The sequence below is a fragment of the Vombatus ursinus genome, unplaced genomic scaffold, assembly GCF_900497805.2.
Source record: "Vombatus ursinus unplaced genomic scaffold, bare-nosed wombat genome assembly UNPS02014830.1, whole genome shotgun sequence".
In the NCBI taxonomy this organism is placed as follows: Eukaryota; Metazoa; Chordata; class Mammalia; order Diprotodontia; family Vombatidae; genus Vombatus; species Vombatus ursinus.
Window position 1 is genome coordinate 14,863,560 of NW_020954608.1, and position 13,043 is coordinate 14,876,602.

General features: G+C 38.7%; 1 protein-coding gene across 1 annotated transcript in view; it reads left to right on the top strand.

Moving 5' to 3' along the window:
- Positions 1–1,302: 1,302 nt before the first annotated feature.
- RSBN1L (round spermatid basic protein 1 like) overlaps positions 1,303–13,043 on the top strand; it is an 85,929-nt gene continuing 74,188 nt past the window's right edge. The window contains exon 1 of the mRNA XM_027838522.1: positions 1,303–1,934. Within this exon, the coding sequence (XP_027694323.1) occupies positions 1,331–1,934 (604 nt within the window). The 5' untranslated portion in view covers positions 1,303–1,330. The remainder of the gene's footprint in view (positions 1,935–13,043) is intronic.

Here is a 13,043-nt window from a genome sequence, read left to right on the forward strand (position 1 = left end):
CTTCTCGACATTTCTCCTACTTATATCTTATGTCAATTCTAATGGTTAATGTTAAAAATCATTTTCTATTCACTAGTCATCTCGTTTTGACTAATAGAACTTTGCAATCTACTCCACACATTCCCTAATTCTGATATCTTAAGTTAGTTTCAAAAGCTAATGGCAAATCACTTTTAGCATTACCAGTTATTACAATCAAATTATTATTTTTTTTTAAACTTCTCAAATCCCTTTCCCTTTAAATATACGAGGTCTACAAAAACAACTAGGATAATAAAGCACTCAAAAATACCGTAATCTTAGAAGAACAGTATTGCTCAAAACCCTTAGATTTTTCAAATGAATTGATAAGTTGGCTTTTTTTTTTTTAAACGCCAACTACTTTTCTGTTGGACTCTTAGTTACAATTAGCTATTTGAGCAATAGTTTTTTTCAGTCGACGGAGATGATTCAGAAAGGAAAAAACCTTTTTTGTTTCCTAATTGAAAAAAAGTAATATTTTGAACAGCTGTAATAGAAAATTTCTTACATAAGGCAGCACCCAAGTCCTGATAGGTGAGAAAGACCCCCAGGGCCTGGCACATAGTAGGTGTTTAGTTAAGGCCAGCTGACCAGAGACTGACTGACCCCAGCTTTCGAGAAGAATGCTCAGAGCGAGCAGGAAAATGATGTCGAAAGTTGGTAGTGACGACGACGATGACAATAACAACAGCAGCCCCAGCATTTGGTCAGAAACACTGACTCTAGGTCCCTTCCTCCATCCCTGATACGAACTTAAACCGACAAAACGACTTACTCTCCGCCTCCAGCTTCCCTCCTCTGAACATCCCTAAATTAAGTCATCAGAGATCAGTGAGCCAGGAAGGGGCCCAGCGAACAGGAAGAGAAAGTAATGAAGCGTAAAAGAAAAGAGACGAGGAAAAAAATAGTTGTACTGACGGAGCGGTGCGAGACCTGGGGAGAGGCGGAATTGGGCATCTCGGGCGGGGCCCCAAGCTCTGCTGTCACCCCCGAGAGCCTCGGGAGGCACGGATCCAGGGGGCTGTTGGCAGGCCCTCCCCGCCCCCTCTCCGTCTCGCGCCGCGTGCCGCAGAACCCCACTCAACTTCTTCTCTCTGCTCTTCGGTCCCACCCCTCCTCTCCTGGTCCGCGAGTATGATTGGTAAGAGGAGGGATCCCTCAGCGCCGCCCGTCCTATGGCGAACGCCTCCGAGCCGCCCTTCTTCCGCTCCGCCCCTTCCCCGTCTTCCCCTCCCCTCCCGATGATGGCCCGCCCCTCTCGCCTCTGCGCTTGGGAGCAGAGGGAGAGTAAATACAACAGGAGCGCAAAATGGCGGAGCCGCTGAGCCCCGTCCACGGCGCTGCTGCCGCCCCGGAGAAAGAATCGTTTTGCAAACCGCCGCCGCCTCCCTGTCCTCGGGACCCGTCATGCTCTCTGTCGGCCAAGAAGGTCCGGACGGAGGAGAAGAAGCCGCCGCGAAGAGTGAACGGGGAAGGGGGCGGCGGCGGCGGCGGGAATAGCAGGCAGCAGCCGCCTCCGCCTCAGAGCTATGGCAGCCCCGCGTTGTGGAGCTTCGCGGCCGTGGCCGCCGCCGCCACCCCTCCCGGCAGTTTCTCTTTTCCCGCGGGCGCCGCCACCACTTCCTCCTCCTCCTCCTCTTCCTCCTCTTCATCCTCCTCTTCCTCCTCCTCCTCCTCTTCCTCCTCTTCACTCTCTCCCCAACCTCTGCCCCGCAAACTGCTCGTCTCCCCGACGCTGCTTCACGCTCAGCCCCACCACCATCTTCTGCTCCCGGCCCCCGCCGCCGCTAACGCCAAGCCTCGAAGACCCAAGGAGAAGCGGGAGAAGGAGAAGAGGAGGCACGTCGCCGCCGGGGCGGGCGAGGCCGGAGGGGCCCGAGAGGAGAACGGGGAGGTGAAACTCCTGCAGAGAGGTGGGTGCGCGCCCGGGCTCGTGGGGTGGCGGGCGCGGAGGGCAGGGCAGGGGAGCGGCCCGCGCGGGCCGGGCAGGGGGCAGTGCCCGAGACTCGGGAGCTCCAGCCTCTCCTTGGCCCTCCCCTGGGCAGGGGGAGGGGTCGTGGTACCCAAGGGAAGGTTGGCTGAAGGGCTGTCCAGCGTCCGGCAAGGATGGGGTGGCCCAGCTTGGCACCGAGCCCGGGGAACGGACCTCTCTCGCCGAGGTGACTTGGTCATCACCCCAGGGACAGGAAATGGAGCCTGTAATAGTAGCCAGGGAAGGGAATGATCGAAACTCTTCCTGCTCGTCCTTCTCCTCCTGGACGCGCATTTGAGCCTCCGAGATGATGCGCCGTGCGGCCGGGCGAAGCTACCTTGAGGGCACTCAAGTAAGAGGTCTTTAGGTGCTGGTGCACCAGATCCCGGGGAGGGAGGCGTGGGGCATGAAGTGGTTAAGGCTTAAGGCTGCCCAGAAGGGATCCTGGTACCATATATTAGAGACACGACCCCTCCCCCCAGCCCCCAACGCCAGCAGTAGCTTCTTCATCTGAAGATCTTGTCAAAAAAAAAGGGGGGGAGTTGGTGTGGAGAACACTGGCGTCAGCTGGAAGCTACCAGAGGCCTGAGCTTTTCATCCCTATTAGGGAAATGAGGTGGTGTCCTGGGCGCTGAGTGTGCTGTTTCTCTCTCCCTCCCTCTTTCTCTCTCCCACATATACACGTTCTTGAGAGATTTTGGCGGCCTTACTCGAAACTACCCATTTCCCCATGCCCCTCAAAATTTATCTCTGTGTGTGTGTGTGTGTGTGTGTGTATTTGCTGTATTATTTTCCCTGTAATGGAGATTGAAATAAATACATGACGGAGATTAAACTTTTTTTTTAAATGACTTAAGTGGAAGTATATTTCAAAAGGAGGGGCTTAAGGATCTGATCCTGAAAAAGTATTTCTTTCAGATGTAGAACTGTCATGACATTTTTTCAAGCGCTACCTGTTATTTTTAAAATTTGTTTATGGCCTCAAGCTATTGCCGTATGATGATCTGGAATTGTTGTTTTAACTCAGAGAGTAGTTGAGAACTAGAAATAAATGTGGTTTTTCAATTCCAATAAAAAATAAAAATAGCAGGAAACTTTACTATTTCTGGTTTCAGGTAGTATCTTATGATCACGAAAATCATTTATTAGTTTATTTGAATTGGGTTTCTTTTGATTATCGCTAACAATATTACTGTTGCTCATGATTTAGTAGCAACATTGTTACTTCTGTTTTCATGTTTTGTCTGTAACTTCACTATGCATCTAAGCTCAGCCCTTTAATACTTTGGGATCCCCTAGTTATTCTGGTTATGTTCAGAAGTACTGAGGAGGTTATCTTGAGGTTATTTTGTTTTCATTATTGGAAATCTTGTGATGGCAACAAATAAATTTTAAGCAACCACATATTCCTTGAATGCTTTTCAATTTCTGTTCTTAGTAATTAGGAAATAAGCATAAGATACTCCTTTGCCATATTGACCTTCAGGATCAGGAAGGAATTTAATGATGTATTTTCTTTAGGTTTCTTTTCCTTGAGTTGGTGAAAAATGAATGAAATGACCAAGTAAGATAATGGCAAAAAAAATTTTTTTTTGTAATTTAGAATGCTTAAAACACAAAACAACCCCAAGCAGTTGTTAGTAATGTTTCTGATCTTAAGCAACATTTTGAAACCTCTTGTTCTTAGGCTTATGACCATTTTAACTAGATAAAACAACTTAATTATATTTGTTTTGTAATTTCTGTAAACTCTGTTACGTAATTTCTTTTTTCGTTTTTTGAATTGTGTGTTGAAAGTATCTCCAGGTAGCATATTTCCTTCTTGAATTTTTTTTTCTCTAAAAGAACAGTCAATCTGGCATATTGGATAGAGGGTCAGCCTTGTAGTCAGAATGACTTAGATTCAAGTCCTACCTTTGACACTTATTAGATGGGTAACCAAAGGCAAGTCATTTAACCTTTCAGTGTCTCACCCAGATCTCCAGCTGAGGTTCAAAATCTTTTTGGTGGTACGGCACCAAACTGGTTAAATTTGATCACTTTGGCAAACTGGTTAAATTTGATCACTTCATCTCAGAATAGTACATAGGATTACTAAAGAAATTAATTAGATTGAAATACAGTTCATAATAATGATCCAGGAAAGATTAGATTGTGCTATGTTAAAGAAGACCAATTTATCTTGCTCTAAGATTTTAAAGCTACAGATCTGCATCTTGGAGGTTATTTTCACATCTGGAATTCCCTACACCCACTAGCTAGATATCAGCATAGGGGTAAGATTGTTTTTTTATTTTTAAAATGACCATGTTACTGGCGAGGAAAAAACTTAAGAAAATATAATGACTAATAATTGTGTTTAACCTTTTCCTTTAGTCATGTATTGGTGTATCTATTGCTAGAAATCTTTGCTTTGTAATTGAGAAAGATTAACCCATACCCTCCTGAAATAAAACATTAGCTGAGTTAAAAAATAAAAAAAAACTTTTTCATCTGAGTAGTAGTGAGATTTGATTAGTGCTGATGTTTCATTCAGATAGACATGTATAACTATAATTCAGCCATTCAACTTTGCAAATATAAGACCTAAATAAAAGAAGGTAGGGGCAAACAAACAATTTTCTAGTGTGTTTTTTTTTAACTCTCTATCGAGAATAAACTGGATGGATATGGTAGTAGAGAAGAGGTGTTGTTTAACCAATAAAGCCAGCCTTGAAGCCAGGAAGACGACCTAGGTTTAAGTCCCATTTTTCAAACATAGTGTCTGTGTGACCCTGGGTAAATGTTTAACTTCTGAGTGCTCCAAGCCACTTTCCAAGACTATAAGTTGCAGACAAGTTGCAGACCTGCAGTGGTAGGGGGAATTCCTTCTGCGAGTTCCTTATACCTGCAAATCTTTGGACCAGTTTCTCTCCTTAACACTAAGACATTTTTCTTATCTATAGGTCATTTAGCCATTTACCAAGAAATAAGAAAAGAAAGGCTTCTGGGTGACCAAAATTGATTTATTAAACAATTAACACCAGATCCCCTGTACCCCACTCATTCACTCTGTTTTACTCAGAATTCTAACAAGCTTGCTTTTTTGCTTTTTTCGTTTTATAGATTAGAAACAGGAGACAGAGATAATTGATAGACAGTCTGACAGTCTTTAGAAGTGACACTGACTAGAACAAGACAGAAAAAACTGTAAAAAGTAGGCCAAAGTAGACTTCTCTGGGATATAATGCAGGGAGCCCTTCATGCTTAAGTATTATATCACAGGACAATTAAGTTCATTATGATGATCCAGAAAAGATTAAATTATGTTGTATTTAACAAGACAAAAAAATAAACATTTTAGAATGATTTCCATAAAATTATTGAAACAAAAGTTTTAGTATCTTAGGTGATAGGGTAAGCTTTAATTATCAGGAAAATTCAGTTATTTGGCATATCTCATCCTCACATCAAACCAGACAAATTAGGTTTTATTTATTGAAACAGAAACGTGCAATTCTCCAATTAAAAAATGAAAGCTGTATTCAGAAGGTAAATTTAGGGAGAATGACTTGGTAGGAAGAGTACAAACTTAGTAGAAAATAGCTAAACATCTTAATTGATTCTGTTGGCTTTTTATAGTAACATATTTGTATAGAATGTCTGTGGTTTTCTAAACACTTAAAAATATATCATACTAAAAATCCTAAAGAGAGAGAGAGAAAGAGAGAGAATGTGTGTGTGTGTATGTGTATGTATGTATGTATGTATGTGATGTAGATCTGAAATTTATATGTTACTTAGTCTTGAGAATTGAACTTCATTTTATAGAATTGCCTGTAGAGGTTGAATAACTTGACTTGGATCATACTGCCAATGTAAGTCAGAGGCAGGACTTGAATCTTAAGTATCTGAGAATCCAAGGTTTACACTCTATTCATTAGACTACACTGTCTCTCAAAAGTGTATTTACAAAATATATTTTATTTAATACTAAGTTTAAAGATTAGTTGTGTAATTTTGCTGCTTGGTTAGGCCTAAATCAGGAAGACATAAAACTGTTTATGTTATTGCCACATGAACTTGGCTTATGGAGAAGAGTGGTGTTAAATTTACTGCCGCCTACCCAGCGTTTGCTGGACTTGTCTTTCAAGTGGCATGCAGAAGCTTAAACTCTTGTTATTTTTTTTCCCCTGATTTTCATTCTAAAATCAATCATTCTAAAATTCGGATTAAGGGGAAGCTGCCTTCAAGGAAGGACATCAAAGTTTATATCTATAAAAGCTTTGCTTTTTTGAAAGTAAAATTAACATGTTGCAAACTTTTACATACTATATTTTAAATGTAACTAAGCAGCAATTTGGAATATTTAATTGAATATATATGTGTGTATCTATATCCATATATGTGTATATAGATAGATATAGAGACACACACACACACACACACACACACACATACACACACACACACACACACACACACACACACACACACGTTTTCCATTGAGGTAGAAGTATAACAAACTTTATTGGCCAGGTTTTAAGACTAAGGAAGTTTGTCAGAGTAACCTGTTTATCCTTTTGCAACTCAGATTTTTTGGCCCTAGATTTTTTTTTTTGTTTCATTTCTCAGTTTTTAGCAGACTAGAAATGGGAGAGAAGGATGACTATTAGCGATAGACTGGCTGGAAACAGCTATTATAACTTTTTAAATTCTGAGAGTTTTGGTTGAGGAGCTGTTAATGTATCAACTGTAATGCCTTTTACAATTTTTTCCTTTTTTATTATAATCTTAAAAAATCAATAAACTTGAATATTTCAGTATAGAGGGAACAGAAACAGAGTTGTATACAAAACTGAATCTTGAGAACATGCATCTTGATTTTACTTTAAAGTGCATATGAAATGTTAACACAGTTGTGCCCGTACTGCCCTCCTTGTCTGTGTACCTTTCTGAAATTCCCTTTTCTGAGTTGGTTTTGAATGTTTCACTGAAGCTCTTTTTTTCATCTCTATTAACTACCAGTTTATTAATTAACAGAAGCACAATTACTAACTATTCACTCTTCACCATTCTTGTCTCCATTGCCTCTCTCCAAAAGCTCTCACTTGTAACAAATACATAAATTGATTCCAATGTCTTTCTAAAAGCCTGTAGCATCAAGTAGTTTCTCCTGTCTTTGAACTAATATACCACTTCCATTTTGACATTATGCTCTCTATTATAATTATTTATGTATGTGTCTTTTTTCCTCAACAAAACTGTAAGCTCCTGAAGACTTGGACTTCATAGTCCCTCATCCTGTCTAGCATAACCACTTAGGAATAATAGGTGTAGAGTGAGTATCAAAAAATTCAATAAGGTAAAAAACAATGTTTTGCAAAAGAATGGATTTGTCTTAAATAAACTTGAGGATAAACAGTTTATTTTCTGCATGTTTGTTGTTTCTCCTGAATAGAATGTAAGCTTCTTGAGAACAAGGACTGTATCATTTTATCCTTGTATCCTCAGTGGCTAGTAATAAATGCTTGTTGAGTTTAAATGAAGAATCATTAGGAATTAATTAGTGATTGGTTGTGGTGGGAGGAGAAAGTATAAAAATGAAGTTAAGGACAAAAAGTGACAAAAATAGCAAAATCAAGACACAGGGAGATTTTTTTTCCAGAAAAGGTGAAGAAGTGATGAGAGTTACCTTGGCTATGTGACGTGAGGCAATGACAGGCATTTTTGGGTTATAGAATTAGAATTCTGTTATCCAGAACATTGCTCAAACAAGAAGACCATTAACTGAGGCTTGGAAAAATATTTGCTTATAAATTGTTGGTTTTTCTTTTCTATCTTTTTGCTAATTACCTTCCTGTCTTTGTTCTTGAGAACATATTTGGAACCTGCTCCATTTTTATTAGTCTTCCCCTCTGGCTTTGCTATTTCCCTTTCCACATTGCAACTGTCAGCTTTTCCAGTCCCTAATAGAAACAGTAGAAATAGTCCTAATATGCTTTGATTTTCCTGCTGTCATTTATAAGTCTCTTGGGAAAAAAAAGCACCAGTACATTCTTTTGTAAGAGTTGTCAGAATATTTGAAGAATATTTTACATTGCATTCATTCATTTAATAAGCATTTATTGTAAGCCAAAGTGTTCAAGGCACTGGGCTAGACAGTCAGGATACAGATATTAAAAAATTATAGTCTCTGGCTTCAGGGAGTTTATGTTCTTTTAGAATGAGGTGGATATAGAACATGCACATGGATAAGTAATTCATGAGAGTGGCAAAGGAAGTTTTAAGAACATTAATCTAGGAGTGATGTGAACATTGTATTGCAATTAAGAGAGTCTGGAAGCAGATTATTTAGGAGAGTAATATGATGGCCAGTTAAAATGATCTAGGAAAATTTGAGGAAGAACGGAAGCCACTTTAGCTTGGGAAGGCATTTTGGAATATATGATATTTGAAGGAAGAGATATTCTGAAAGGCAGGGATTAATTAGGTTTCAGCAAGAGATTTGACAGCCTCTTCTAATGGCCATGTAGGGATGGAGGGATGTAATACTTTCACAGCTGGTTAACTGACAAGACCCAAAGAATTATGATTATTGGATTACTGCCAACTTGGAAGAAGGTCCTTACCTAGTTCAGGAGCCTAGGGCTCTGTCCATTGCCCTGTTCTGTTGAAAATTTTCACTGATAATTTCAACAAAGGCATGGATGGCATATTTACTACATTTTCAGAAGATGCAAAACTGGAATGACTATCTTACTCATTGGATAACAGAATTGAGATCCAAATAGATATTAACATGCTGGAAAGATGGATCAAATTTAAGATTTTTTTAAAAAAGAAGATAAAATTTAGTAAGTCCTATTCTCTTCTTTCATCCCTAGAGAAACGATGAGAAATAGTACATAGAGAGAGAGACCTATTGTCAGAGCCAGAAGACATAAGTTCAAATTCCACCTCTGACACTTCTGGCTGTGTGACCCTGTTCAAATCACCTACCCTCTCAAAGCCCCATCTCTTTGCCCTAGGCAGCTCTCTAAAACTATGAATTGCAGAGAAAATAACAGCTTGCTTTGGTACAGGGAGTTTCCTCATCTGCTAGTTTGTTCATATTCTAGTGAAATTACAGGTTCAGGCCTCATCCTCATTTCTTGTTTTATCATAGTGAGAAGGTAGCTCTGGATTTGGTTCTTTTCTTTTTTTCTCAACCTTTTCCCTGCTATCTTTTATAGATAGGAATAGGTTCTTTCGTTTCCTATGGTCCCCCTGCTTTATTGTTAACAAAGTTGGAGACAAGAAAATTAGAATTCAATTCTGCCTCACACACATAATAGCTGTGTGATTCTGGAATAGGCAGCTAACCTCTCAGCTTCAGTTTCTTATCTTTAAAGTGGGAAAGCAGCTACCTCACACTGTGCTGTGAGAACCACCTGAGATAGCATATGTAAAGTGCTTTGGAAACCTTAAAATACTATATAAAGTCTAGCTAGCTATGTTACTAGGCTCCCTTATTTCCACTGCTCCATATTTTCCACCATCTTTTGCCTATCCTTTCCTCCTCCTCTTATTGTCTCAGAGGAAAAGGTGGTCTTTTTCCTTGTTTGTCAAGACTTAACCTCTGTTCTTGTGCCGTTGAGACCATGCCTTCCTGTCTCCTTCAGAAGCTTATCTCATTTATCACTGCCTAGTGTAACTTGGCTTCAGTCTCTTAGCCATTGTCCTCTTTGCTGCCTACACACATGTTCAAGTCTAACACGTCTTTAAAAAAAAAACCAAACCAAACCCTTCACTTCAGTCCTCTTAAGTTACTATCATTTCTTTTCCTCCTTTCGCTATGAAATTCCTAGAAACATTTGTCTACACTTGATGTCTCTTATTCCTCAGTACCCACCACTTGTTAGCTCCTTGCATTCTGGCTTCTTAGTGTACCAAATGATGAAACTGTTGTAAGATTACCAACAGTTTCTTAATTGTTAAATCTGATGGCCTCTTCTTAGTCCTCATTCTCCTTGTCTTTTGCATCTTTTGTGACTGTTGACTACCCTCCTGGGTATTCTTTCTTCCCTTGCCTTCTGAGATATTGATGTTTCTTCTTGTTCTCTTTACATTATTTGCTCACCAGACTGACTTAATATTCTTTGCTGGAGACTCCTTTACTGTAAACTCCATTTCCTGTCTTCCAAGTGTGGGTGTCACCCAAGCTCTGTTTATTCTACATCTCTTGCTATGCCTTCCTCTTTTTTAACCTTTCTATTGATGTAATTGTATTTCATTATATTGCATGGCTACCATTTGTTGAGCTCTTCTAATTCTTGGGTACATAGTTTATCTCCTAGGTGGTTTTAGTTTTTATTTTTGTTTTTGCTTTTTTAATTATGCTGCCTAGAATATTTTTGTTCAGATTTCTTTTTCCTGTCATTAATATACTATTATTAGGATAACTTTATCCCATAGCTATGTCAAGATTGAATTATAGAGTTTGTTATTTTAATGATTGTGTCTCAGAATTGTAATTTTTATTTCTCTGATTTATTAGAGAGTTATTGACAATTTTAGTCTCCTCATCTATAAAATAAAAGGTTCAGTCTTGACCTTTGAGGTTGCTTTTGGATCTAAATCTCTGATACTGTGATTAAAAAGAATGTAATTTCTCAGCATGGGGTAATGGATATGGTATGGCCTTGCAGTCTAGAAGAGAACCTAGGTTCAAGGTGCACCTCTGATTCTGAATAGCTATATCATCATAGTCTGGTCCCTTAACTTTCCTGAGCCTCAGTTTTTTATTCTTTAAAGAGAATGGTAACTCTTGTAGTATGTACCTCACAGAATTGTTGTGTGGCCCAAATGAAGCAATACTTACAAAGCTCTGTATGAGTGCCACCTATTCTTTTTCTTCCATTTGTTGACTAGAAAAGGATTTTCACCTTACTACAGTTTCTACAGGTGCAGCATTCCAATATATTTTCATTTTGTGGGTTTTTTTTTAAAAAGGAAATGTTTAGTTTATTGATGAATTTGGAATTTATTGTGACATAAGGTGTGCTATCCTGCTGTCATATTTTCCCTAACAATTTTCCTTCTCCAGTATGTTGTGATCTTGGATTTATCAAGTATTATTCCAATTCTAGATGAGCTAATCTGTTTCATTGAATTGTTTTTACCTCCAATTTTTTAATCTAGTACAAACAGTTTTGACATACACTGCTTTGTGGTATGATTTGTTGTCAGGCACTCTAAGTCCCTTTTTTTCCCCTTCATGTTTTCCCTTTGTGTTTCATTTTGCTTTTCATTTAAAGTCTCTTTTTAGTTAATTGTATAAAGTGTCCCACTGGTATTTGATTGTTAGTTGCGTTGAAAGTATAAATTAATTTGAATAGTATTTCCATCTTAACCGTATCAACTCAACCTGGTTATATGTATTGAATACATTTTCAGCTGATTTTTAATTTTTTCTGTTAAGATTGTTTCACAATTGATAAGACTTTTATGTGTGTCTTAGATTAATTCCAAACCTTTTGGAAAATTTTGTTTTGTAAATTTTTGTAAATTTTGTGAATTTTGTTTGTTTTTCTATTCGTTTCTTTAGTTTCTGTTAATTTTTTCCTATGTAAATTTTTTGATCTATGATTAGATGAGTATATATAACTCTGAGTGAGGAAACTCTTCTACAAAGACCAGCATATAACAGTTCTGCAATGTCTAGTCTTTTTAGAGGTACTCGTATCCAGATCTTCCTGACTCCGTGGGCTTCTCTTCTTATACCATACTGCCTATTGGTGTTTTTAGTGAGATATGTACATGTCATCGAGCTGAATGGGTTCATCTTATATTTTGCTATCTTGCTGAAACTATTTGTAATGTCTCTTAGTTGTTTAATAAACTGTTATACCAAACAAAAAGATATTTAAAGCTCTTTTTGAATAATCTCTTAATGTTTATAAGCATTAAAAATGCTGGGTAAGAATAAAATGCTCTGCTTTATCCTTATTTATAGTGGGAAAATCTCTAGTGTTTCTTCTTGACTTATACTACTAGTTTATGAATTCATAAAACTTCTTACCACATTTCCTTAGTGGAACTTTGATTTTATTATTTTGAAATACAACAAGTTAACACTTTCCTAATCCTGTGGGGTCTTCTAAGTGAGAAGAAATGAGTGAACCTTACTCTCATTGGATTTGGCTTAAGGAGAGAATAACATACACACTCAATTGGGTATGGAAATCTTTTACCCTGCAGGAAAATAGGAGGGAAGGGAATGATAGAGGGGAGGATAGATTGGGAGAGGGGGTAATCAGAAACAAACACTTGAGGAGGCACAGGATCAAAGGAGAAAACAGAATAAAGGTGGGGGGGGCGGGATAGGATGAAGGAAATTTAATTAGTTTTCTACAACATGACTACTATGGAAGTGTTTTGCATGACTATACATGTATAACCTATATTGAGTTGCTTGCCTTCTCAGTGAGGGTGGGTGGGGAGGGAGGAAGGGATAGAATTTGGAGTTCAAAGTTTTAAAAACGAATGTTAAAAATTGTTTTTACATGCAACTGGGAAATAAGATATACAGGCAAAGGGGTAGAAATCTATCCTGCCCTACAGGAAAAGAGAAGGGTAAGGGGATAAGAGAAGGCATGGGGGAGGTGATAGATTGGGGGAAGGGGTATTCAAAATGCATGTCGTCTTGGGGTGGGGGAGGGGAGAGATGGGGAGAAAATTTGAAACTCAAAATCTTGTGGAAATGAGTGTTGAAAACTAAAAATAAATTAATAAAAAAAAAGATAGGCTAGAACTAATGGATTGGAATTAACAAGATCGAATAAATAAGGGGACTGCTGGGTGGCGCAGTGGATAGAGCATTGGCATTGGAGTCAGGAGGACCAGAGTTCAAATCCTGCTCAAACACGTAACATTTACTAGCTGTGTGACCCTGGGCAAGTCACTTAACCCCATTGCCTAGTAAAAAACAAAACAAAACAGAAAAACCCGGAATAAATATAAATAAATTTCAAGTTTTGTACTATGCCAAAAAAAAAAATCAAATGTATAAATCTAGATTGGAAATAAC